We start from the raw sequence: 24,528 nt of genomic DNA on the forward strand, positions 1-24,528 counted from the left end.
AGTTCGCTACAAAACCACTTTATTGAAAAAGCAGATTATGTCATCTACAGTTAAATGATACGTCCCGATTTTTAATACATTAAATAACTTTAGACTTTTTTCATGTTTAGATAAATAGATCTAGTTTCCTTTTTTATGAACCATCTAGGTAATCAAAACACTTAAGAGATACAAAAGATATGTGACAGATGTGCTTGTTGGAACTACCAGTAGGAGAAGAAGAAGTCTTCTCTTTGCAAGTGATTTTTTTGACAGAAAAATAAAATACAAAACTAGCCTCTTTATGTACAGGGTAACTAGCTGTGGGCTATGCAATAGAAACTCAAGTAGTACTTTTTAAAAGGGTGAATTAATTCTCTTTAAAGGGGATACACTCGGATCTTGTTAAGTTTGTCATGGGGGTTGATAATGTGCAGACAAGTAAAAAAAAAAAGAAAAGAAAAAGAGCCTCATTCTTCAAGTATAGCACACATTACTTGACCAGAACCCTCACACAAAACTGAGGTTAATCAAATGTCACTGGGAATGTCTCACATACGCAGTCCTTTTCGTTTCTGCTTTTACAAAATATACAACACTAATCATTATTACATGGAATGAATCTCATTACATCGGGTTACATTAGAAAGCACTTTCTGCTTGTGGTGACCCCTTCCTTCAGTCACTGTTGACAAATTCAGTAGTATTTATTCAGACCTGCTTGTACAGTAATACAGTATGACGAACAACCAGTGTTTTGCATATAACGCGTGTCGATTGTTTTACTGCGGGAATACCAGATGGGTGGAGTTTACGGTCAGAGGATGACATATCAGCAACTGGAACACACCGCCAGCATGGTGGTGGACAGATGTTCAAACACACACCAAGAATTAGACACAAACATCTGGAGGGAGGCATAACGCAGTCCTCACTGACAGAGAGAGCAGGTGATTGTGTTGGTTGCTGCGCTGCCCTTCAAACACACTGATGTGCATGTGCCATGGCCCTGCCACTATCTCACTCACTCACACACACACAATATGCTGATATTTGAAATAAGCACACATAGTTGGTGTTTATGTACCTCCAATTTTTGCTCTGTGCAAGGGTGACGCAAAGTTTCCTCAATCCCCCCAAAAACAACTTGATGACAGTTACAAACTGGGACTATTTTTTCCTGCACTACCACAGCTCAGAGTTTCAAGTGTTTTTGTTTTACACACAAACACACACACACACACACACACACAACCAGCAAGGGAACCATGGGGCGAACTCCCTAAAAACGTAGGTGGGACCAGCAGCTCCGGGTGTTCAGAGACGTCCTCCCACAACACAACAGCAGACTGCACGGCAAACCGGAGCGAGACACACAAATATACTTCTTCTGTCTTAAGGCAAGCGGTTCCTCGCAGCAACGCACTACACTCTCGGTGCTCATAGGACAATAAATAGTGTCTGGAACGCTTTCCAGGAAACAGTGTCGATCAAAAGGAATTTGCAAATAAACCATTCAATTTGTTGCATTCCTCTTTGAGTACCAGATGGGCCACATGCAGACAGTGTTAGGTGTCAGAAAATGTTAAATATAAGTTCATGATTGATGAAATTAGTTTTAGTCCAGATCTTTATCCCTCTGATGAGGAACATGTTTTCCATTTGTCCTGAAGCTACTAGCACTTTCTATTATATTTTGAACATACAGATGTTTAGCCGGATCGTTTCCATTCAGAGTTCCGAAATGTATTTTCATAGTTTGCGTTTTCTCTGTCCTGAGCTGGCATTTGGTTTCTACGATGACCACTGAGTGTCTTAGTGTTGCATCACAGGGCCAGAAATCTCAGCATTTAAAGACCCGTTTAGAGCTAAACGCTCAGATTTTAGGATTAGGTTACAATCTTAATCCTAGCGCTCAGTGTGAGAACTTGGCAAAATAGTGGCACCCTTGACAGAAGGTCTGAAAAGTCTAAAGGTCCATATAAGGTCCATAAATGCATTTTCACATTTTGTGGGAATTAGGTAGAAGAAGAATACATGGCATTACATAGAACTTAAATTACTGCTTCATTTACAGCCATGAGAGTGCTGGCATCGAATGTAATACAAACATACAGGGTGATCAAGATCTAGAACAATGATTTTTCAATTCACTTGTACTTTTTAGGAAGTTATATTCACAATAAATGCAATGTTTAACCTGAGGTTTAACCAAAGACGGTGACATTTAAGGTATGCAGAAATGTCTGACTGTTACAGCTCTCAACAGTCAGTAGAAAGAGGGGGATATGCAACGTTTAAAAGGAGTACATTTGTAGCCAAAAACCTGATTTAGGAACAAAACATTTGGTACTCAAAGTGGAAATAAATAATTGAAGGCGAATACTGTTTGATCCTACAAAGCCAGTGGATCTGTGACAGACATGAAGAGGCTCTGTGTCCTGGAGGAGAAATGATACAACAGACACAGAATCTTCAGAGGCTTCAGACTGCGTCTCACGGCTGAATCTATCGCGAGTGCAGCAATGAAAAAAGAAAAGGAGAATCTACATCTATGATCTTATGTGGAAAACAGTTGCAAAATATATATTCACATATAAAAGACATTCTATGTGCATCTACAATTTTCTTTTCCCGTCACAATATAATCATGAATTAAGACACTGCTTGTGAATCTCTCGAGGTCTTGTCTAAGACTTCTAAGTGGAATGTCAGTCGGCTCTTTCTTGTGGTGCTACGGTGCATCTGTTATTTCGGGCTGCTGCAGGGTGACGAGCGATGAGCTAATCGTTTTTTTTCTCACAGCCCTGTCTCGTGACGCCGGGTGTGCTTTGCATAGCCTTTAGCAGGACTCCATTTCAGTGTTAGAAGCTGCACGGAGAGAGCCCGCTCTGAAGGCACAGCATGGCACAGCATGGATCTGTCCCATCCAGCCAGCAGCAGGGAATGTAGTCGTTCGCTCCCCCGGCCTCCCTGACGCCAACGTCAGTGGAGTTCGTGACAGCGCTGCAGAACTCGCGGCGGTGACCCGCTTCAGTCAGAGCGCAGGAATGAAGAACATGGAAAGGAAGAGAGGGGGAAAGCATGGAGAGAGACGAGTTTGCGTCTTCTCCTCCGGTCCAAAAACAACCCCTCTCTTTGATGAATGCGTTGGGGTCAGGCTGTGTGACGTCAACGGGGGCCTCTGGGTGAGCCGCAGCGTTGGCTTTCAGGGTTAGGCACCCAAGGGGAAGGGGGAGGGGGAGGAAAGGACCGCAGATGGAGGAGGAGGAGGGGGACCCCCTTTTTTCTCTCCCCTCCCCAGCCCCGTCATGTGACAGCAGGGCTTGTGGTGGGAGCTGCACAGAGTGTGTTAGTCCACGGCCTCGCCGTCCAGTTGAGGACGGGGGCGGTAGCTCGGATGGCCGCACAGAGACTTCCCTGGAGCTGCTGGGGGGGGGGGGGGTGCGGGCCCTTTCTTTCCCCGCTGCTGGTGTCTCGGATCACCTGGGAGGCAGGGCTCTACGGTTGCTGCCCACCCTCCTCCCCCTCACAGCTCGGTGACATGGAGGGGGTAGCTGGGGGGCAGGTGGGCAGGGACCTGCGACTGGAGCCGGCGGATGTGGCAGCCGTGGCAGAGCAGGTGGCCTTCCAGTGGATAACAGCGGTGGCCCTCCTCGTCGTTTAGCTGGAGACCACAGTCCTAAGAGAGCGGCGTAAAGACACGAAGAAACACGATCAACACTAAGACGACAATCAACTGAACGTGTGCTTTGCTGATGCAAAATCTATTCAAGGGAATAGATTTGTGTTTTGGAAAATACGCTTATAGTTGGATGAGATTGATCACGGTCATGTCTCTCCCAGCTGTTTCTCTGTTTCTCTCCGTTTCCAGTCTTTGTGCTGAGTTTACCTGCCAGACAGCGAGGGAACCAACATTCATACCGAAACACTGAACTATTCCTTCAAGCTTACGTCTGCTGAGTTGCCGCATTTACCGTCGTCACAATAGGCGAGTTTTTACTCGATTGCTGTAACCGCTGAGAGTGAGTTGTTGGGTCTTGGTAGCGGAGGACCGAGTGATGCATCGACAGCGTGACTTCAGTCACGCGGCTGTTTTACTGGACCGTAGCATGAGAGGGTGCTGAGCCCGAAGGCAAAGCTCTGATTCAAGTCGTTCCCTTCACAGACTTCTTCAGATTCTGAATTCTGAATGCATACACTCCAGTGCTCCTCCCATGCGTGTGCAGTCTTGTGTATTTGCCTTTGCTTATTTCCTTTTAATGTCTGTGTTGGCACACACGTTTAGAAACACAGCAGGTTCCATACATTTATGAATGAATACACTGAACATTGAACCTGTGGGGGGAATGCTGTACACATCAGACAGGAATGAGCGTTTGACCCTGAGCATGCTGGATAGAGTTACATAATCTTACCCTCAACGCTTCTGCTGCTATCAAGACTCTGGATAAGCAGCTGAAAATTCATGTATAATAAATGAGTTGAACGCATGTGGGAATCAGTATTGCTGTGGCTCCTTGAAAAATATTAGTAAAAAAACTTTTTTGGAGGCACCTCCGGTGTTACAGAAACTGAAAATCTTTTCTTTCCAACAGGTAATAAATGTACAATCTCCGGGATGATTCAGCTCTGGACTTTGCCCTTCCTCTGTCCACGAGTCCCCCTCTGAATCATTACCCGCCGCTTACATAACGATCGGATCGAAGCGGGGACGGCAGCCAGTCAGAGACATCTGCCTCATCCATCCTTACGAATTCAGTATTTACAGATCAGAAAGAAATGCCGAATCACTGCGGGGCTGGAGCGAAAAATTCGCTTGTTTCACGAAATCCTTCTGTCACACTGCAAACTGCAAACCATCTGACAGAGTTCAGATGACTGGGATGACTGGGATTTCACAAGTCTGGCTTGAGCAACAAGTCCCCAGCTGAGTTCAAGGGCTCTGGAATGTGCTTCATCAATGAGTCACAATGTGAACCTGGAAGCTTGGGTTGGTATCCGTCTGTGTGGGGTTTTTTTCAGTGTGTGTCTCATTCATTCAGAGCGACTGCAGCGGTGAGTCATGCTCGCCGCCATAAAACGAGTCTGGTCTCGTCCCACGATACCCAGGTTCATTGTGTCTGTGGGCCAGAGTGGACGCGAACGTGAATGCGTCCATGCGCCATCAGGTGTGTGTGGCTCAACAGTGTGAACTGTGTGTGTAAATATATTCTGCGTCTTTCACAACAGCCGGAACATGTTGAATCACACACAGTGCTGCTCAAATCACATGCATGGTAGACTGCTCTTACTCATACCCCGTGCGTGTGTGTGTGTGTGTGTGTGTGTGAGGACAGAGTGCAGGCAGGAGGAGCATCTCACCTCACAGTGGTAACACTCCACATGATAGTCCTTGTCCATAGAAACGACCCGGATGGTTTCCTCGGAGCCCTGCGAGGACAAACACACAGTCAGACTCTCGTGTCTCATTAAAGTGATGGTCAGATGAACAACAGGTCTCAGGTTTGACCTCTGCAGTGCCAGCATGTGTCTTTATAGACAGTGTTGGTCATGTGGTCAGTATATTACTTCGAGATGACAAACCCAACAGATATGTAAGATATGTTCAAACGCCCTCACCTGGGCTGGGAGGATGGGCTGGTTGCAGGAGGCACACTTGGGAGCAAACACCCTGTCATGGAAGAGAGAACAACAGTTACAGACTGGAAAATGTCTCCAGTCTCTGTGTAGTGCAAATCAGTTGACATCTTCATTGTCTACAATTATTGTTCTGCTTGACACAAAAAGGGGAAAACTAGCACGGTTCTCATTTTCCCTGACTGATTTAGTGTTTCCCATTGATTACCCACAGTCTGGGTAGACCCGCCACGATCTCATAATGTACTCAGAATATCTTTACACTTCTCAACGGGTGGGGTTTGCACAGGCCGCCTGTGGTATTTAACTCAGGGACGGCCGCTCGGTGTGGAAGGATCCCCTTTTGGGACCTCTGCTAGTCTTCGCCGCAACTGGCTCTAGACAGGCTTGAAAAGGCTCAGGGTGAAGTCGGCCTGCAGCTCCTTGAGCTTCACGGCACACCTCGCCGCTTCCGTGGCTGTGGACTTAAGCGTTTGCTGCCCGTGCGATGTCGGCAACGCACCCGACCGGCCTCGAAACATGGACCCCGTCTCGTTTACCATGCTTTACCATTCGCATCTATACAAGCAATGTGTTTATTATTAAATCAATTATTAAATTAAATATTAAAGCATAAAGTTCTCCATAGAACAAAGTGCACAAACATCGTGCAGCCATCATGGTAATCATACATTTTCACAATTTTCCTTTTTGGGCTTGTTTGCAAATCTCAAGCGATATTCTGTGATGCAGTTATCACATTTTGTCAGCGTGCAGAGCGGAGAGCTGTTCTCCTTACGTGTGGTAGTCTTTGACACAGTAGATGTTGTTCTCAACGTCCACGGTGAAAGGCACTCCATCTAGACCCTCTTTACACACCACGCAGCGGAAACAGCCAGGATGGTAGGCCTTGCCCAGAGCCTGGAGGATCTAGACACCCACACACAGGAAACACACACAGGAGATACCGGTAAGACTTGGTAGTGAGGCCAAGTAACACACGATGGGCTGCCATCACAGACATTTCTTAACCCAGCGGGGCTTTGTGTAGCAAATAAGGCCCAAGATTGTGAGAGACTGAAAATGTAAAAGTTGCATCTACCAAGTTGAGATGTTATGTCTGCACCACACCGTAGTAACTTTGCAGGGGAAATGTAAATCATTATACATCTGTTCACTCTTCCATGCTTTACGTACCATCTCCATGATGAGGTGACCACACACGAAACACTTCTCGGCCGTCTGCTGGAAGCCAGAGTACTGGAAGACAAGACACAGGGCGTATTATCTTCAGCGGTACATTCTAGAGGAGTCTCAAACTCCCGGCCCGCCACGTCATTTTATGTGGCCCGCGAATCACAAAAAAAAAGAAAAGAAAAGAAAAAGAAATCTTTTTTTTTAAAGTTAGACTTGATAATAAAAATATCCCCATAGTCGAAATTATGAGATAGAAAGTCGAAGTTATGAGATAGAAAGTCATAACTATGATAGAAAGTCATGATGAGATACTTAAACACAGAAGCAGCTCTTTGGCTGGTTACTGTACATTTGAAATGGAAATGTATTGTGAGTACATTGAAGACTACTTTAAACGTGGCTTTAAAAACACATGAAATACTTCATGTCGGATTGTGCAAACGCACCCTTGAAAGGATTTTAAGCTTTGAACAAAGTTATTGTAATAACTTGTGTTTGACATTTGTCTTTGCTATTTTCTTTAATAGTTTGATCTTTGATAGAGTAATGTGGGTTTCTTCACCCTAAATTAAAAGGATTTATGTTATAATAATAGAAATGTGCTTAAATATATGTTTACATTTATATAACTGCATGTACAATATGTTTACACTTGAATAAACAATAATCAAATGCAGAGACAGTTATTTACCAATATGTTACGAGTAGTTACATTTACACAGTCTTACATTTACAACCGGCCCTTTGAGGCCGACCGTGATGCTGATGTGGCCCGGAGTGAACATGAGTTTGAGACCCCTGTTTTAGAGGATTTTCTGTTGGCCATGCAATCCGTCGGACTGCTTCACACCTGATGCATGAACTTGTTTCAGTCCAGGACCCATCTATAGAGGGTGCTGCTGCGCTCTTTAAGAGAACATGAAAAGGATTTCTCGTCAGAATCCTTTTGTCTCTCAGCTGACATGTTCGCGCCAGATAGCGTCTCACCGAATGGGTGTTTTTCCTCAAGGCCCTCCATTATATTCATACAGTTAAATCCATCCACATTTGGGAATTGACTTGTTTTTGTTGGCCAGTGAGCATCTCCACTGGAACAACTGGGTGTGAAGGGCCTTCTGCGTGTTAACAGGAAAACAAAACACCAGTAGCTCCTTTCCCTTAAACCCAGAGCACACGAGGGTAATGATGGAGACCATCTGCATCTCACAACCCCCTCAGGGTCGTGACCTGATGACTCGGGGGAGGAGGGGGGGGGGCTACCAGGTGAAGGTGAGAGGTGGCGATGGGCAGGCTGCCCCCTGCCCTAACATCTCAACTCCGCCTCCCTCGAGACACTCCCGGGGGTGACGAGCCAGAGTAGTCAAGTCTTAGCTGTATCGGGGGGGGGGGGGGGGGGGGGGGGGGGGGAGAAGATTAGCCTCATCTGACTGATCTCCAGCATCAGTTTATCACTGACGGGCAGCGATTGTAAAGTGCAAGACAGGAATTTTAGTATTTCCCCAACAGATTAGCAAGTTAAACTCTAAGGGGAAGCTGCCTATAAACAGGAAGTACAGACAGCGTTGAGCGTGAGGTTGTTTGGATGATAAAGCGGTTTTCAACTTTTATGTTACAGGAATCTTTTTGTAAGCACCTTCCTCCATGTTTGCAAATCACTCCCTGTCTCATTTTATTGTCCTTGGTCTTAATAACAGCATCGCATACAGCTACAAAACGTAATGAGCAGAAACTGGAAATCTTTGAGTCCATCTACATTCAGCTTATCATTACGTTTCCGTGAAAGCAGGCTCAGTGTCTGCCCTGTTAACCTGAAGCAGATGGACCAGGAGCCTGAGCGCTACAGCTGTCGCCCTCCTCTCTTAATTGTAGGCGCTGAGGAGCAGCTCGTGGGGTAATTGAGCTCCTTGGGGAAATGTTGGGGAAATTAGTGTGAATTGGAGGGGTGGTGCCGAATTCCTAATTACAGCTGCCATGTCCGTTTCCTCTGGAGATCTGCAGAAATGTGGGCTGAGATCCTAATCCCTCGCTCTCTGCTCCGCCCAGCAGGCTGTCAGCCCAACCATGAGGCCGTGACACGGTGCTACCAGCTGATCATCACAGAACAAAATCAGGAATCATGAACACACAGGTGAATTACCAGGAAATCCTCCTCACAGTAGACCTTCCCGTTGACGTTGTAGAAGGCTTTCCCTCGCAGCCGCCGTCCTGAAAACAAAGAAAAAACTGTGAAATAAACAGGTTGTGTTGCGCCAATGTGCTGCTGCAGATATATGGCTTAAAGGAGGTGGGAAACCCCTTTATTCACTTTGGTTTGGGGATGTTTTTTTATAGTTTGGGCTGGAAAATCTTAATCCCACACCATACAATTATAAAAAAACAGCAGAATGTTGCAACCTCTTCTGTCAAAAATGAAACCGTTCCACAACAAAACAGAATTGACACTGATGAGACGGAAGTCAAAGGTAGAAATACTTTTTTTTTAACAAACTCATTCGACAAACTTATTGTCTGTTAGCAGCCTAAGGCTAAGCTAACAAACTTTATTCACCTTAACTTTACCTAAGCTTTCATCAACAACTTTTTACTGAACAAAATGGTGTACAATGTTGAAAAAAAGCGCCCTGGGAGGTGTAAACTGAATAGATGATGTCAGACACAGCACTCCGAATGACATTTAGACTCTATTTCGGAGACCCTTTATACTGTATGCCTCTTCCTCAATCTCTCAACTTTACAACCTCAACAGAAGGTCAGTGTAGAGCAGATGGCCGGCCGAAGGTAATCGGCATCCTGCCTGTGCCTCGGTTTAATTACTTCGAGCATTGATCCTAACAGGATTCCATTCACAAGCCGTACACAATCAATACAGCAGACTGCTTTCAAAACCTCCCCCCAAACATCTGTCCTCCTCCCTTGCCTGCCATTGTGCGCCGTTCACAGACAGACCAACAATAGCAGGCTGGAGGGAGGATGTCCCTCACTTTGACAGACGCATCGAGCCGAAACGATGAATCGAATAGCACACTGAAATGTATCACTTTGATTAAAAGTGTTGGTCATTCATCAAGATGCGGGCCCAGGTTCAGCATACTGAGCTTCCAGTTCCGAGTGTGAGGGCTGAATTCCTCTTGGCGAGTCTTCATTCATCAGAATCCAAGTCTGAATCCAACCTAAAAGGAAATTCTGCGGTGGGGCTGGCTTCTGCAGCCCCCTGCCATGCACCCCTCACAGCTCGCCCATTCAAATTCATTTAACAGCAGCGGTGTCTCTCCGGCAGCGCGATGACTTCACCCGAGCCTGGCAGACGAAGCGCACAGATCTCATAAATCTGCTGGATTAGTCAGATTTAAGTGTCGTCCCGAGCCACCGCTTATTTTATGGGTGTCCCAGCATGGGAAAGACGTGGTGCCCCCCCCCCCCCCCCCCCCCTTCTCTCTTTTTAACACTGAAAATGTATGCAATCGCTGTATTTCACACACAAACCCAGTGTCACAATGCTGGGACGTGGCAATACATTAACACCCACATAAATGGCTGCAGCAGCCGAGGAATGCCGTCCACACAATAGGTGAGACTTTTAAGACTGTGAGACTGAGGAGCAATTAGCATTTTGGTAGGCAAAGAGAAAAGCGGGGACAGAGGAAGAACTCCATGTGAAGCAACTCCTGAGAGACACCGTCTTCAAAGCCGAGACGTCGGGAGAGGCTAAACTTGCAGGAACAGTGAGATCACGGCGAACAGTGCAGCAGCGGGGGCTGCGAGATGTTGCCGTGTGCTCGTCTGTGGCCTCTGCTCTGGAGTTTTGGGGTCTGGAAGGTGAACACAAAAGGCCCCAGCGCTGATGACTGTGTGGAGCGCTGCTAGGGGAGCGGGCCGACTGAGCAAGCGGGGACATTCTTTCTGCCTGAGGTCACTAGCTGGTCCCATTCAACCCCCCCACACCTCTCCAACACCCGCTCTCTGCCCGCTTCCCTCGCCGCCGAGCAAGGGAGGGGGGAGGGCTCCATGCCCCTCTCTCTCTCTCTCTCCTCTCCTCTCCCCCCCCCCCCCCCCCCCCCCCACCACCTCTGGCCTTTTGTCACCAGACAGCGCTGCAGAGAGCCCGAATCTTCTCACAGCGCTACAAGTGATAGAAGCGGCAGCTCCAATTAGGACTTACTACTAAATCTAAGACCTCTTTAACACTAAATGGATGCATTATAAACTAAACTGCACAATATGAGATAAAAATGTAACCCTGTTGAACATAAGAACTGAGCCTCACAGACATATTTTGAATTATAAATGGTTATGATTGATGGTGTTGCCATGGAAATAAAAGGACAAAGGTGTCATTCGGCTGAAGTTCCCAACGGTACAGCAGTCGTGTTGAACCTTCTCGCACAGAAGAAAGTGGAACGCACTCGTTCCCACGAATGAATGAGCAACATTTACACATCTTCACAGAAGGAAGAAGTGTTTTTTTTGCTTTTATCCCCTTCAAGCAGAGGTCAGACTGTTGATTGTGTCGGTTGGGTACAGGTATGAGGATGTTTCCCCAAAAACTTGGGACTTGCTTGCCCTGACCACTGGGCTCCCTTGCATCACTTTATCCCAAACTGCCACCAACAACTTCTCTCAATCAAATGTTTTAGGCAACGTATGAATGGTCACGGCCGGGCTTCAAGTCTGTTAATCTACCGGTGAGTGAATATGACTGTTTTCATATGCAGCCTGAGTGCAACGCAAATCACCAGAGGGTCAGACAGATGTCAATCAAGCCCACCCGCTCGTCAGACGAGGTCGAATCGAGCAGGTGTTAACTTTGAAACATCACAAATCTGCAAATGCTGCTAAACAAAGTACGGTAGTTCATATCCGGTCACACTCCATGTGGAAGTACCGGTATGTGCCAACTTCCTGTTGGTCATATGGCATGTTGAAACACATGTTGGTGTTTCAACATAACAGTTCCTCTTTGTGAAATGCATGGCATGCTTTTATTGTTTCCAAGCGTGCTTATCTAGACCTGAAAGTATTTTGTAGTTTTCGTAAAACAACCTACAAGTAATCAGGTATCTGATTCTGGCTGTGCAATCAGTTTGATTGGTCTGAGAGTGAAGGTGTTCTGTACACGACACGTGTTGCTGGAGTTTGGATCTTTTCAATCCGGCTGATTAGTCAGAATGTGTGACGGCTTCTGAGCGTCCAATCACAGCCGGGACCTGCATGCATGCGCACTGAAAGAGCTCATGGCATGTCGACATGGCCACTCCAATGCACACATAGGACATCCATGGCGTCGTCACTTTGTCACCTCCATTTTTTGGGGGTGACAACCCCAGGCAATGAAGGCAAACCACAGTCAGCACATCACTCGGTTCTCCACTACAATCAGTAACATATCACCAAGTAATTGCTGCCGCGCCCCTTGAGCCATCCGAGGTATTACTGAAACCAAAACACAGTCCAGCACCGTCTTGCATCGTGCTCTGATTACAAGAAAAGTAATATCTAATTTGGTCCGAGTGCTTTCGGGATTTGGAGGCGGATTCAGCTGTGAAATTTCTGCTCATGCATCTTCATGCATTTCCAACTTTGAACTCCTATAGTCAACCCTTCAAGCACCATTAAGTTGGTCCATATCATGCTGAAAGGGTCGGTGCACTGACAGTTTGGTAATGCAGCTGACAGCACAGAATGATAGCAAAGAACAAACTACTGTGGCGGTGTATCGACGAGGAAAGCGCAGTTTGAGGTAAAGTTGTGCTAAGTTAACGAACCCGAGGGCCCTGCGGCCGACTTCGGCCCACGCGTCTCTGGTAACGGACAACAACAACCTTTCTAATTGTTTTAGTCTCTTGTTAAGAGATAAATATTTGAATAAATCTTGCACTTTTTAATCAATGGTGAAATTGAATAACATTTGGCTGCGGCTCTAATCGAGGGGGATATTAAAACATGCTATGACACACATCCTCGGTGCAAAGTGCCTCACAGCATCCAGTCTGCCTGATATTGATTCAAAGAAGAGGAGGATCTCAACTGTGCGTTAAAAATAAAACACAGCTGCGGGCTTGTTAGCGTGTCGGCTCACCGGCCTCCTGCTAATGAGAACTCCTGAAAGATGAAATGAATGTGGTTTATATGACAGCTTCCACAGTCTTTATTATTACCTTATTCTTTTCATAGTCCAAGTGCTTCTAATAGCACGGCTCCAACAAGTGTGCATGTGAACGCGCTGTGCGACTCCAGAAACAAATGACAAAGAAACCGACGTTCCCTTTCTTCTTCTACTTTCTGATTTCCGGTGCCTGGCAGGTGCAACTGGTGGCGGTGAATGATTTGAGAAATTCAAGCCCTTCAGCTCTCTTCTCCTGCCAGTTCTTTCAAAAGGCCGCTTGGATTACTGTAACACGGAGATGAGTAACCACACATGTCTGCTCATCCAGCCCGAAGCAGCGTGTTTTATTTTTTTCCCCCATTCTATCTGGAGAAGCCACCCTGCCTCACACTCACGCGGGAATATATATTCACTCCAGTTAAAGTGGATTTCTGAGGGGAAATGTATTTAGTGGCAAACTGAGAAAAGTGCAACTCGTCCTGCTACAATTAAAGGTGCAGAGGGCTAAAAAATGCCTGGTTAGATGGCGCATTAATCGTCATTTATTGTAATTCTTAAGAGAGAAAATCCAAACTGAATTGACCCCAGAACCCAAAAAGACACGTCCACTTGTCTGCACACATGTGTGTGTGTGTGTGTGCGCGTGTGTGTGTGTGTGTGTGTGTGCATGCACTTCTCCGTGCATGAGCAGCTTAACGGGAGCCCATGCCAGGCCTGCCCCCTCTGATAAGCAGGTCTGGTACACTTTGTGACTGGCAGATTGAGGTCCTCCAGGGAAGGCCGGCTGAAGTGGAGGGGGGTAGTTTGCATTCTTGGCCATTTCATGAAAAAAGGGTGCAACCATGGGAGTAAGCCAAGAGGAGGGCTCAATTATGCATGGTTAAACAAAGCCCAAGGCTACCAGCGAGCAATGTCTCAGCAAACTCGGCCTCACTCTGGAGCTCCAGACTCCATGAGGACCCTACTCAAGAAAAAAAAAAGAAAAAAAAAAGAGAAAAACAACAAAAGAAGTAGAGAGAAACCCAAAAAACAAACAGGGAGATAAGAACGCAGCTCCTGTTAAATCAGTGGCCTTTGTTATGACAAGTGCGGGCACTTTGAAACTAAACTTCTCAGAGACCTTCACGACTGATGATGCATCACAAGAGTTTACGTTGCCAATGAACCATCTCGAGCGGCAGGATAGGCCGCGAAGCTATCGAGGACGGCCCGCGCCGAGCTCACAAAATGAGTTGTTAAATCATCGTGGACGTGATCTCGACAATGATTGTTATCCAGTCATCCTCAGAGTATTTATCGTCTTCAGAGGAAATAACCTGGGGATCTCACAAACACGTTTGCCTTTGTTTCATTTAATCACTGAAAGCAGTTTTCTGAGTGCATCGCTAAACCAAACGCTAAAACACAATCGGGACTGTTCAAACAGAAGTCGGCCAGGTCAGAGGCTACTTTTTCCGCAGCAAAACCCCACAACTTCAGCAACTGGACACTCGGCATCTGGCCCCTCTTTCTTCAGACACACAATAAATCGGAAAGTATGCGGCTTCGGTTACATGTAAATTATAGGCAGTCCTTCCACAGCCGGAGGGGGTGGGGCGGAGGATCAGTGTCCATGTATAGTACACATATGAATGGAAGCAACCTGGCTAAAAAGCTCTCTCCCGACATCTTCCTCTTGTTTTTCCGGGAAACAGGAGAGGAGGGCTGGAGTCGGGTGACAGGGGCGTCCACACACACGCACACACTCTCTCACACACACACACACACACACACACACACACACACACACACACACACACACACACACACACACACACACACACACACACACACACACACACACACACACACACACACACACACACACACACACACACTACTGTGAGCTCGAGAACAGATTTACCGTAATTAGTGTTAAAGACCAAATAATGTCATCTTTTTATTTCTTTGCGGCATTATTAGCTGCCCTGTTATTCCACTGAGGTTTTTTTTTTTGATTCCCGACCATAACACCACCTCTGACAGAGAGCTGGTGATACTAATGATGATTTTTCAGCAGCGCCAGCAGCAGCTGAGGCTTAGAGCGAGGCTGTATGAAAGAACACAGGAGTCTGCAGAGAGAGAACGATGGGGATCCGGGAAGCGTCAGCGGCACATATTTATTCCCACTGTTTTCATCATCGTCCACATCTCTGATTCAAACATGTGTGGTGCCATGCTGACACAACTATAGAGGAAGTTGTGAGTGGGCTTACAAGAAAAGAACCACTCTTAGATCATCATATTTCCTCACTCTTGAAATGGTATCTGGTCACAGCAAGCGCAGCTTCCGTGGAGTTCAGAGGTTTTGAGACTGTGATGCACGCCTCCCTCGCGGGGGAGTTGCAGGGGCTTGTATGGAGGGAGGGATGTGAGGCAAGGATACTGTGGGAGATGAAACAGGGGTGGTGCGTGCAGGCGTTCTAAAAGCAACAAGTTCGTTATTGTAGTTTGGCCCGAAAAATGTGGCCAATACTTTTTCAAGATGGACAGAAGTTGCAGCTGCAGCAGCTGTTGTCATAACAAGCTGCTGCAGCTCATGGAGACAATTAAGGCACTTTAAAACACCTGGCACCCCGATTGTTGCAATTTGCACAAAAAAACTACAAAACACTCCTCCGTGTTATATCTCAGTCAACCCTGACCACGCACATTTGATGCACATGTTCAGACCCAATGTGACTTACACTTCACTCATGGCCAATGCCCATCAGCAATAAACGTAAATAAATCCGCTCGGAGAAAAGACGCTCCTTAAAACTCCAGAACTCGCCTGAGAATCACCACGATTGTACGTTTTCTTCAGTATCAAAGTTACCCGGTGGTATTTGTCTTTACCTCCATGGGCACACTGCAGACAAGAACTGCTAACAGCTAATTCTGCATACTTTTAATGGCGCCAACTGGCCAAAATGCAAACAAATATAGGCCAAAAAGAACAAATGGGCTCAAGTTGTTGCCCTCAGTGGAAGTCACTGAATCAGTAGCAACAACATCCTTCTCTTTCACATACCGTCCACAAAATGCAGACCCGATGACGCACCAGCTTCTACTGTTATTTCACTGAACTGTGAGTTTTACTTACCACAGGAGCAGCAGGTGAAGCAGTTTGTGTGATACAGGTTCCCCATGGCCTGGCAGGCTTGGCTGGCTCCATACACGCCTTTCCCACATTTGACACAGATACCTGTGAAGAGACACGCGGTCAGTTAGCCGACGTCATGAATCCTGAGCAAAGGGCTTTGTATGCAACAAGAAGATCTCCTGGTGAATCATTCAAAAGCACTTTGTCTTCATGAAAGTTCAATATTGATTCTCCTCTTCTTCATGGCTGATGTTATGCTCAAGATTGTTTTGAATTGAGCGGATATTGAAGTAGCTTGTACTATCCGGTGAGGATATTGTCTGCTACTGTTGCACCATTTCTGGACATGCTGTAAGATTTGTCGGCACTTTGCTGGAAAGCTGATGAAACAAACCGACTGCCGAATCGTGTGTGCATTCCTGGAATTATGCAGGAAAAGAAAAGAAAGAAAAATGATGAACCTGCTACAAATGTCATCACTACTCTCTGTCATCCTCTACTCGATATGCAGCTTTTGAAGACCAACTTACACAGAGGAATTCTCTGAAACCACACTGCCAAAAAACTAAACATTTCACATCAGGTGCACATCTGGTTTATGAAAACACTCCAAATTTCTGGTTGATTCTTGACTCACAAGTCATGTTTCATTTCCCCGCGTCATTTCTATGCATTACATCATACAGTTTGAAGGCAAGCTACTTCAGAGGCGCTTGTGATTGTGTTAGAATGTGCAGAGAGGACGTGAGGGCATTGTTAGGAAGAGAAGGCCAGTAACGAGGTGCTCCAACAACTTTTCTTCGTTGCCTGGAGCATGCAGGGTGAGCTGAAGATACTGCAACACCCCTGAATTGACGTTTAAAAGTATATCGGTCGTTGCTGAGAGTCCGTTTTTATTGAACATGGTATAAAACATTTCCCTGTATATAAACTGACACTAAACTTGTGCAACTAAACTCAGATGAGGATGCTTTACAGATGAGGATGGTGTTGTTTCACCCCCGACTCCTACTACTGTATTTGTGGTCGTTAACAGGATTTTAGAAACACTCGAGTCCAAACTCCCTCAGCGCATGACTGACCCCCACAGTTTTTCAGAAGTCACCAAAAAAGTTTGTAAAGTTGCCTTTAAATATCAAAAGAAAAGATCAGAATAAAAAAACCCAACGTTAACTCTTCAGTATTTCTCTATAAGAGAAGTTAAAGCTCAGAAATATAGCATAAATAGTTACCATTCATTATGACTCTTCATCTCAGCGTCATCAGGGTTGCATGGGTGTGTTTGATCAGATTTGACAGGCAGTGCTAACAACATACACAAACAGCCCCAGAGACTGAAATCAGATTGTGATTTGTTGCAGTGATTGGTGCACAGAAGTCAGTGACATCCCCCTCCTTCCACTGAGCCCGCCCACTTCAGACCAGTGAGAGGACATAAAAAATAAATCTTTCTTATAAAATAACCACAACGATTAAAACTTTTGCACAAAAACAAACTTTTGTGTTCTTGTTTTTGAGAAAAGCAGGTACACCAGTGCTCCACATTACACCTGAACACAAAGAGTATGATGAGCTTTCGTGAAGAAATGAGATCGGGGGATAAAAATGAATTTAAAAAGCAGCGGTTTTAAACTATTTGGACGCAGCAGCCGACTAACGATCTCCAAACTCTCACGCACAAGACGACCTCCACTGGGGTCACATTCCTCAGGGAGGGCAGGGTCAAAGCCTGGGTGGGGTGAGTCCAGGGTCACAGTGCCTACAGGACACAAGATCCCAACAGGGAGCTGCACCCCCCCCCCCCCCCCCCCTCACACAGACAAATTATTACTAGGACTTATCTTTTGAAATAAATACATAACTCAGGAAGGATTCGGAGCAAGGACACACTTTCGGAGACGTAGAATTCCCAGGCTATCTGACGCGAGGACTTCCCTTTCATAACCGCACCGGTGGCATTGTAGGAAACAGATAAACGGACACCCAAAGGTTCCATGACTTCCCTCTCGACCTCACAACAAAGTGCTGGCACAAATGAATTCATCTGAATCCAAGTCAAATATTGGCATTTCCTGGTGGAACCTTGAACTCACCACTTCACTGGAAGATAACCGAAAAACAACGGGCGACAAGAATGAAGGCGTAAACTTGAAATGAGCTCGACTGGCTGAGTCATTTCTCCAGGATGAAAGTCAAAGATGGTAAGTAGAAGAACACACAGGTATCCGTGTGTGTGCTCGAACACTTCTGCTTTCTTTTACCTCCGTGAATTCCTTATTCAAAGACCAGAAAGACGTCTCAGTGAACTCTCACAGCCAGCACAAGTAAGCATTCCTCCTGATCAACACATTGGATTTATCAGCCCCGCGGCCAAAGACGGTTGAAGCAGAAGCATTCACCCAATCTGCCAGCTCACCATCGTCGATAATGAATAGCATTTACTGTTGCACATCAGTTCTTAGATATTCTGTCATTCCCGATTTGCCTCCTGGCTGCGTCTGGTTCAGCATAGGTTTCTTATTCATCACTGACGCTGACGGGGACATGAGGCCACTTTGTGAATAGGAAACCTTTGTATGGACTCAATGAGACCATGACTGTAAATAGAAAATGCCCTCTTGTAGCCTTTTTACAAGAAAATCATCGACACACTGAACATTTGCTCCAAGTAAATTACACACGCTGCACAGTGACCACAGCATTTACCAAGTGTTTATTCGGCATTCCCTTTCTTAATGCCTTTCTTATATCAAACAGAACTGTATTTTCTGCAGCACAAGCACTTATAAACATTATAATGATGTGTTTCGAATAAAACACAGGAGCTCTATGAAAGTTATCCAATCGTACCACGTGCTCACTCCACTGTTCAAAACACAGCTCATTTATAATTGTCTTATTAATGAATAACAGTCTATTAAAATTGTATTATATGATAATCTATAAATATGGGATTATATTTATCTCTGCTGATCACTTTCCACCACTGTACAGACCTTACTTTCCCCTCATCTCTCACTGTACCACATCCTTTAACTTCTACTGTATTGTGGGATTGACTCGTACATTTTTGGACGCTACCTCCTTTGTGTGAGCACGCAGAATTAACCCGAGTGAGTGTTCATCACGCAGGCCTTGTTCCCGTTCTGTTACTGCATCAGGACAGCACACTTGCAATGACAACAACGGATGACATGGACCGGCTTCCTCTGATGTATCATACTCCACGCGGGTTGTGAAGGTTACCGGTGTTTGGGCTGGAGTGAGGTATGGTCATTTTGTGACTAATGCTAACTCAGATTACAGTGCGTGTGATGCGAGTGCTAGTCGCTGCTTTGTTCTTTGTGCATCTCTACTGTGTGTATCGTCATCCCGCATACACCGACAGCACAACGCAGCCTCGACTAACACAAATCAACCGGGTACGACTGAGTCTCTACACATCTGTCTGAAGTCTCTGACCGTGACACAAATCTATCAGGACCCAGATAGCAGGTGTGTGTGTGTGTGTGTGTGCGTGTGTTCTCATGTCATGTGTCTACTCTTACGCACAACTATCTAGCTTCATGATAAGAGAGGGAGAGAGTTTTAAGCAGCTCCATTTTTTATTTCTTTCCCACGGAATGAATCTATGGCCCTGCTCTTTGGCTTTGATTCTCTAAAACAAATAAAATAAAAAAAGAATGATTTATTTATAAAGTCATATTGATTTACCTCCATTACTTTATTCCCTCTGGTTGCAACTATATTAAAGATTCTTCAAATCCATACAACCGTGTGTTGGCAAGACAGTCGAGATTGTTACGAGTGAGTTGACGGGACAGCGGGAATCTCTGAAACACGCTTCACATTCATTGAAAACAGGATGCCGAATCCCTCATGTGCCCATTTCATAACATGTACATGTGGCAAGGACAGGATGTTGTGCATTCACTGGGGTTGAAAATAAAACGGCATCACTGGATGCACACACATATACATCCCGGCGCCTTTGGGCTGAACACTGCTGCTAAGATCAAGCCGCAATCCTTTCAGTAGCACCGCTGCTCAATATGTGGCCGTGTTATTATGCTCGTGGGAAGGCCTTTCAACATCACACTATCACACAACATCACACATCACACAAAGAAGTACATTTGAAGTTATTTCGGCGAGACGAAAGTCAGGAAAGTGTGATGTGCTGGATCAGACGAAGGAAAACCTTTCTGATGGAATAAAGTAATGTGCAACTTGTTTTACAAACACGCCACTTCATATTCTGCCATCGCTGAAAACAACACAGAACGTGCTGCGAGTTGTAAGAAGGTTTGCACCGCCTGACTCATGAAACGACCACTCGGTGTGACTTTGAGGTCTAGACGCCATGACGGTAGTGTTTAAAGAGGGGTGAACCAAATGCTGCTACTTATTTGAAAACTCCCGCATGTCTTTTTGGATTATTGAGTTCCTGCAGACAGGGCCGCTTCATGCGTCTGTCCAGCACAAAATAATCATGATCCTGTATAATAAATCACAACATCACCACAGACTGTATAATCTGCAGATCCCGCCCACCTGTCCGAAAGACGACAATATAGAATACAAAAGAGACTTGGGCCAACAGAACAGAGGAACCATAGAAAGCTGTGATGCACTGTGTATTGAAAGCAAACACTTGCTCACGGCTGCAGACCTTGAAAAGCATGAAGCAATTAACTTCCCATCATGCCGACAGTGTGTCATCCCATATTTAGAGTTCCAGACACTCGAAGAACGACTTCTCTGGTGATTCATGGGTATTTTTTGTGCTTCTTGGGGAACTCTGGAGCTGGCGTTTGATTTGATAACCAGCTGTTTACTGAACTCACACTGATACGGCAATGTGAAAGATTGCAGTATTTTACTTTTACTCAATTTTGCAGTAAGGAACAAAGAGAAAGAAAAGCCGATGGCGTTTACAGCACAAAAGCCTGGCGATACGACATCATTTCGGGAGAGAGGTCTTCTCCTGTAATCTGAGAGCGTTTGACAAATCAGAGGAGAATGTAGGCTGAAAGCATATAGTGAGTCTTACAAATGTCTTGAAAAAAAAATCTAATCTCATGCGAGCTGCCATTTGTGCATGAACAGTAAATACAGAGGGCAGGCTTGTGTGCTGTTTGTCAGGCCTGTGCATGACTACTGCCATTAGAATTCTGGGCAGGTGATCAGACTTGACCCCCACCAACTACGTCTGGCCCGCCAGCCAAGATCGTGTGCCAAGTGTCTGGTGTTGCCCGACTCCCCACCGGCTGGTTAATGAAGGGCTTCGCGGGGGAGTCAGGGCCGGGTGGCGTTGGTGGTGGAGAGGAGGGGAGATACGGGGAGGGGGGGGGGGGGGGCCTCCCTCTGCTGCTTCAATTGCAGGCCTGTATCGGGGGGCCAGCTGTTGATTCACAGCTCCTTCTCCACCACAACAAACACAGGCCACACAAGGGCCGGCCGGCAGTGTGGGACACTGGCAGGCGTTGCCCCCCCCCCCCCTCCAAAAAAAAAAGGCCCCGGCAGTCAATTTCTCCACTGTCGCTACGGAAACAGAGCTGTCTCTATTGGGCTCAGCGCGTCTGACTGCATTCTTCTCTCTCTCTCTCCCTCCTTTCTCTCTCCATTACTACCCCCCCCCCCCTCCCCCCTCGCTGTCTTCCTCATTTCTTCCTCCTGTCTCCCATCCTCCTGCTCTCACCTGCCTCTCTGGAACAAATGAACAGCTGTCTCAGCCTCACTCTGAGCAAGTGCACCACTGGCTATAAAACACGCAACTGTTCTCTGGCTGCAGCCATTTGTCTGGCTGCTAATTCAAAGGTAGACAGCAACTTCCTCAGCGGGCTTTCTGTGGCCGTGTTCTTGCACTGAATATATCAGGCTTCACAGTCCTTATAGTCCTGAAACAAATGTGCTGCAATGTTCAGTTCTTGAAATCAGGCAAAACAAACCAACACAAATCACTGGCCACAATCCGTCTATCAGAGGATATTAAGAGGCATGTCCAACACATCCAGACCCCACTGCTCCGAATGACCGAAGGGTGTCTGCTCTGGGCCGAACAGAAGGATCCATTCAGCGAGGTGCAGCGCTGTGGAAATGTTTGCTCTGCCAAGACAGAAATTACTGTTGCCCTGCAATGCCACTCTTATCTGCCACAGAGGGGGCTGCTAGTGGTAATGTAGCTTTAGCAAGTGGATCTTGAAGAGAACAAAAACCTATAAATAACCCTAAAAAAACCACAAACACTCTTTGAACTATTTCTTTGAATTCCAATTTTAGTGAGCACTCAATAGAGAGTTAAACATAACATGTCGTGCTGCTAGTACTGTTATTTGTTAAATTGTTGCCACAGAGAATTGTCTCTATTCTAAAATACTTTGCTCTTGTCGGCTGAAAACTGTCACTGTTTTGGATTCTAGACGTGCTCTAAACCGCAGCAGGTTTTTCTTTGAAAGCAACATTGCGGGGATCTGACCAACACCAGTGAGGGCTTAAGTGTGCAAGGGCAGTGTGTGTGTGTGTGTGTGGGGGGGGGGGGGGGGTGGGGTGTGGGGGGGGGGGGGGGGGGGGCATCTAGAGCTGAGGAGAAGCCATCGGCTCTGGAGCTGAGCTGCTGTGTCCAGATGAGTTCCTTTTCATCCATCATGAGAAATTCAGAATCTCAATCAAATGACAACTCAGACACCCATCTTCCAGAGTCACCGTATATTCCGGACCTTGGTACAAAACATTGGGTACAATGCTCCATGTCCCTTTGATTCTCTGAACTTGCAGGTGCTCTAAGGGCCACAGAACCAAAACTCTCACCCTACAAAGTACAGTGTTGATAAAGGGGAGGCTTGTAGATAATAAATGGGTCAAAGTGAGTACAAATTGATTTCCCTGTGCTAGAAACAGCATCACAGTTGTTTGTCTGCATGTTCTGGTGTTGTTTCCAATATTACTTCCAAGTTTTAATAAAAAAAATAAAATAAAACCCCAATTGCAATTAATATTACCTACCAAAGTATTCCTTTTTCATGTGCATCTCTAACTCCTTTTCCAGCTCCAAGGTGAGCGCCTCCAGCCGCCTCTCCGCCTGGCTTGGTCCACTCTCTCGGCTGGGGGTCACCTGGTAAGGGATCTTAAACCTCTGGCTCGACGAAGCCGATTTTGAGCACACCCCATAGCTAAACGATGATGGCAACCCCGCGGTCATCTCCACAGTCCCTCCCGTATGGGCTGACTGCTGCTGGGGCTCTGGCACCGCCGAGAGCCCCTGGAGATGGATGCGACTTTGGATCCCGTTGGAGTCTCCAAACTCCTGCAGCAGCGTGTCCTCGTGCAAACTGCTGCCCAGCATGGATGACCGCGGCGAGGGCAGCTGCAGGTCTGGGTAGGTGCTCATAGACCCCCTGGAGCTGCGGGAACTCCTGGAGCTATGGCTGGAGATGCTGGACCGCGGACTGACCACGCAGTTCGCGGTGGTCCCCGGTCTCGCGCTCCCGTCCTGGCTGCAGATGCTCGAGCGAGGGCTCGCCAGCGGCGCTGCGTGCAAAATCGCCCCCTCCAGATCGTGGTTGACCACGGGCCCATACCGAGAATCGGAGTAACTGGATCTCGGGCTGGTGGTGAAGGAGTACTGGCTCGCCGTGCTCGACCTGGGGCTGGCGTGCCTCTGGTCGTAGCCCATGCTGATGCCGCTGGTGCGGTTGCTGCTGGGCTTGCTGCAGCAGTCGCAGCTGTTGAGGCTGGCTCGTGGGCTGGAGTGCTTACTCGTGTCGCTGGCGGTGCTTGCATAGCTGGATCTGGGACTGAGGACGCTGTTGCCCTCGCAGTGCACTAAACTGGACCTGGGGCTCGAGTACCTGTCCTGACTCGGCACCACCAAACTCGTGCGCGGGCTGCTGATGCTCGACCTCGGGCTGGCGTGCTTGCTCTGCTCTTGAGAGGACAGGGACGACGCTAAGCTGGACCGGGGACTGGTGGCGTTGTACCTCCCGTCGTGGCTGCTGGTGATGCAGACACTGTTGCACCTGTTGCCGGGCAGCGCCTCCGGCTTGTTGAGGGGCACGCCGTCGAAGGCGGAGCCGGTGCTGTACCTGTGGCCCTGCACCTCCAGAGAGTACCTCCTGTGCCTCTCGGAGGCGCCCGTGTAGCACGGCAGAGCCACTTCGGATTTGGTGCAGCAGCCCTCCTCGGCGTAAGCCGCGTCTCTCTGAGGGGCACAAAAATCCACGGGAACGGCCCGGTTGCAGTTCACGGGGCGCACCGGAGCCGCGGTGTACACTTTATTCCCAGACGTGAAATTCTCCACAGTGTGATGCTGCTGGTAAAGCACAGATGTGCCATTCATCGGCGTGCTCTTGTGCTCCGCTACTGCCGGAGCCGAAAAGTCTAAATCGGGGTTAATCACCAGGTCTCTCCTCGCGTTGTACATCCCGTCCTTATACGCATCGTACAGGGAAAGGTCCTCCATCAATGTACTGGCCCGGAGTCCCAAATCTTCCTGGTAGTGCTCCAT

At 46.9% G+C, this 24,528-nt stretch overlaps 1 protein-coding gene across 1 annotated transcript; it reads right to left on the minus strand.

The window, feature by feature from the left end:
- Positions 1 to 3,508: 3,508 nt before the first annotated feature.
- Positions 3,509 to 24,528, minus strand: wtip (WT1 interacting protein; the record flags this gene model as incomplete). The annotated part of the gene is made up of 8 exons (XM_079294017.1): positions 3,509 to 3,661; positions 5,344 to 5,412; positions 5,602 to 5,653; positions 6,398 to 6,528; positions 6,796 to 6,858; positions 8,933 to 9,000; positions 16,023 to 16,124; positions 23,028 to 24,528. The coding sequence occupies 8 exons, from the start codon at positions 24,526 to 24,528 to the stop codon at positions 3,509 to 3,511; spliced, it is 2,139 nt and encodes a 712-aa protein (XP_079150143.1).

The sequence above is a fragment of the Melanostigma gelatinosum genome (assembly GCF_949748355.1).
Source record: "Melanostigma gelatinosum genome assembly, chromosome: 2".
NCBI lineage: Eukaryota > Metazoa > Chordata > Actinopteri > Perciformes > Zoarcidae > Melanostigma > Melanostigma gelatinosum.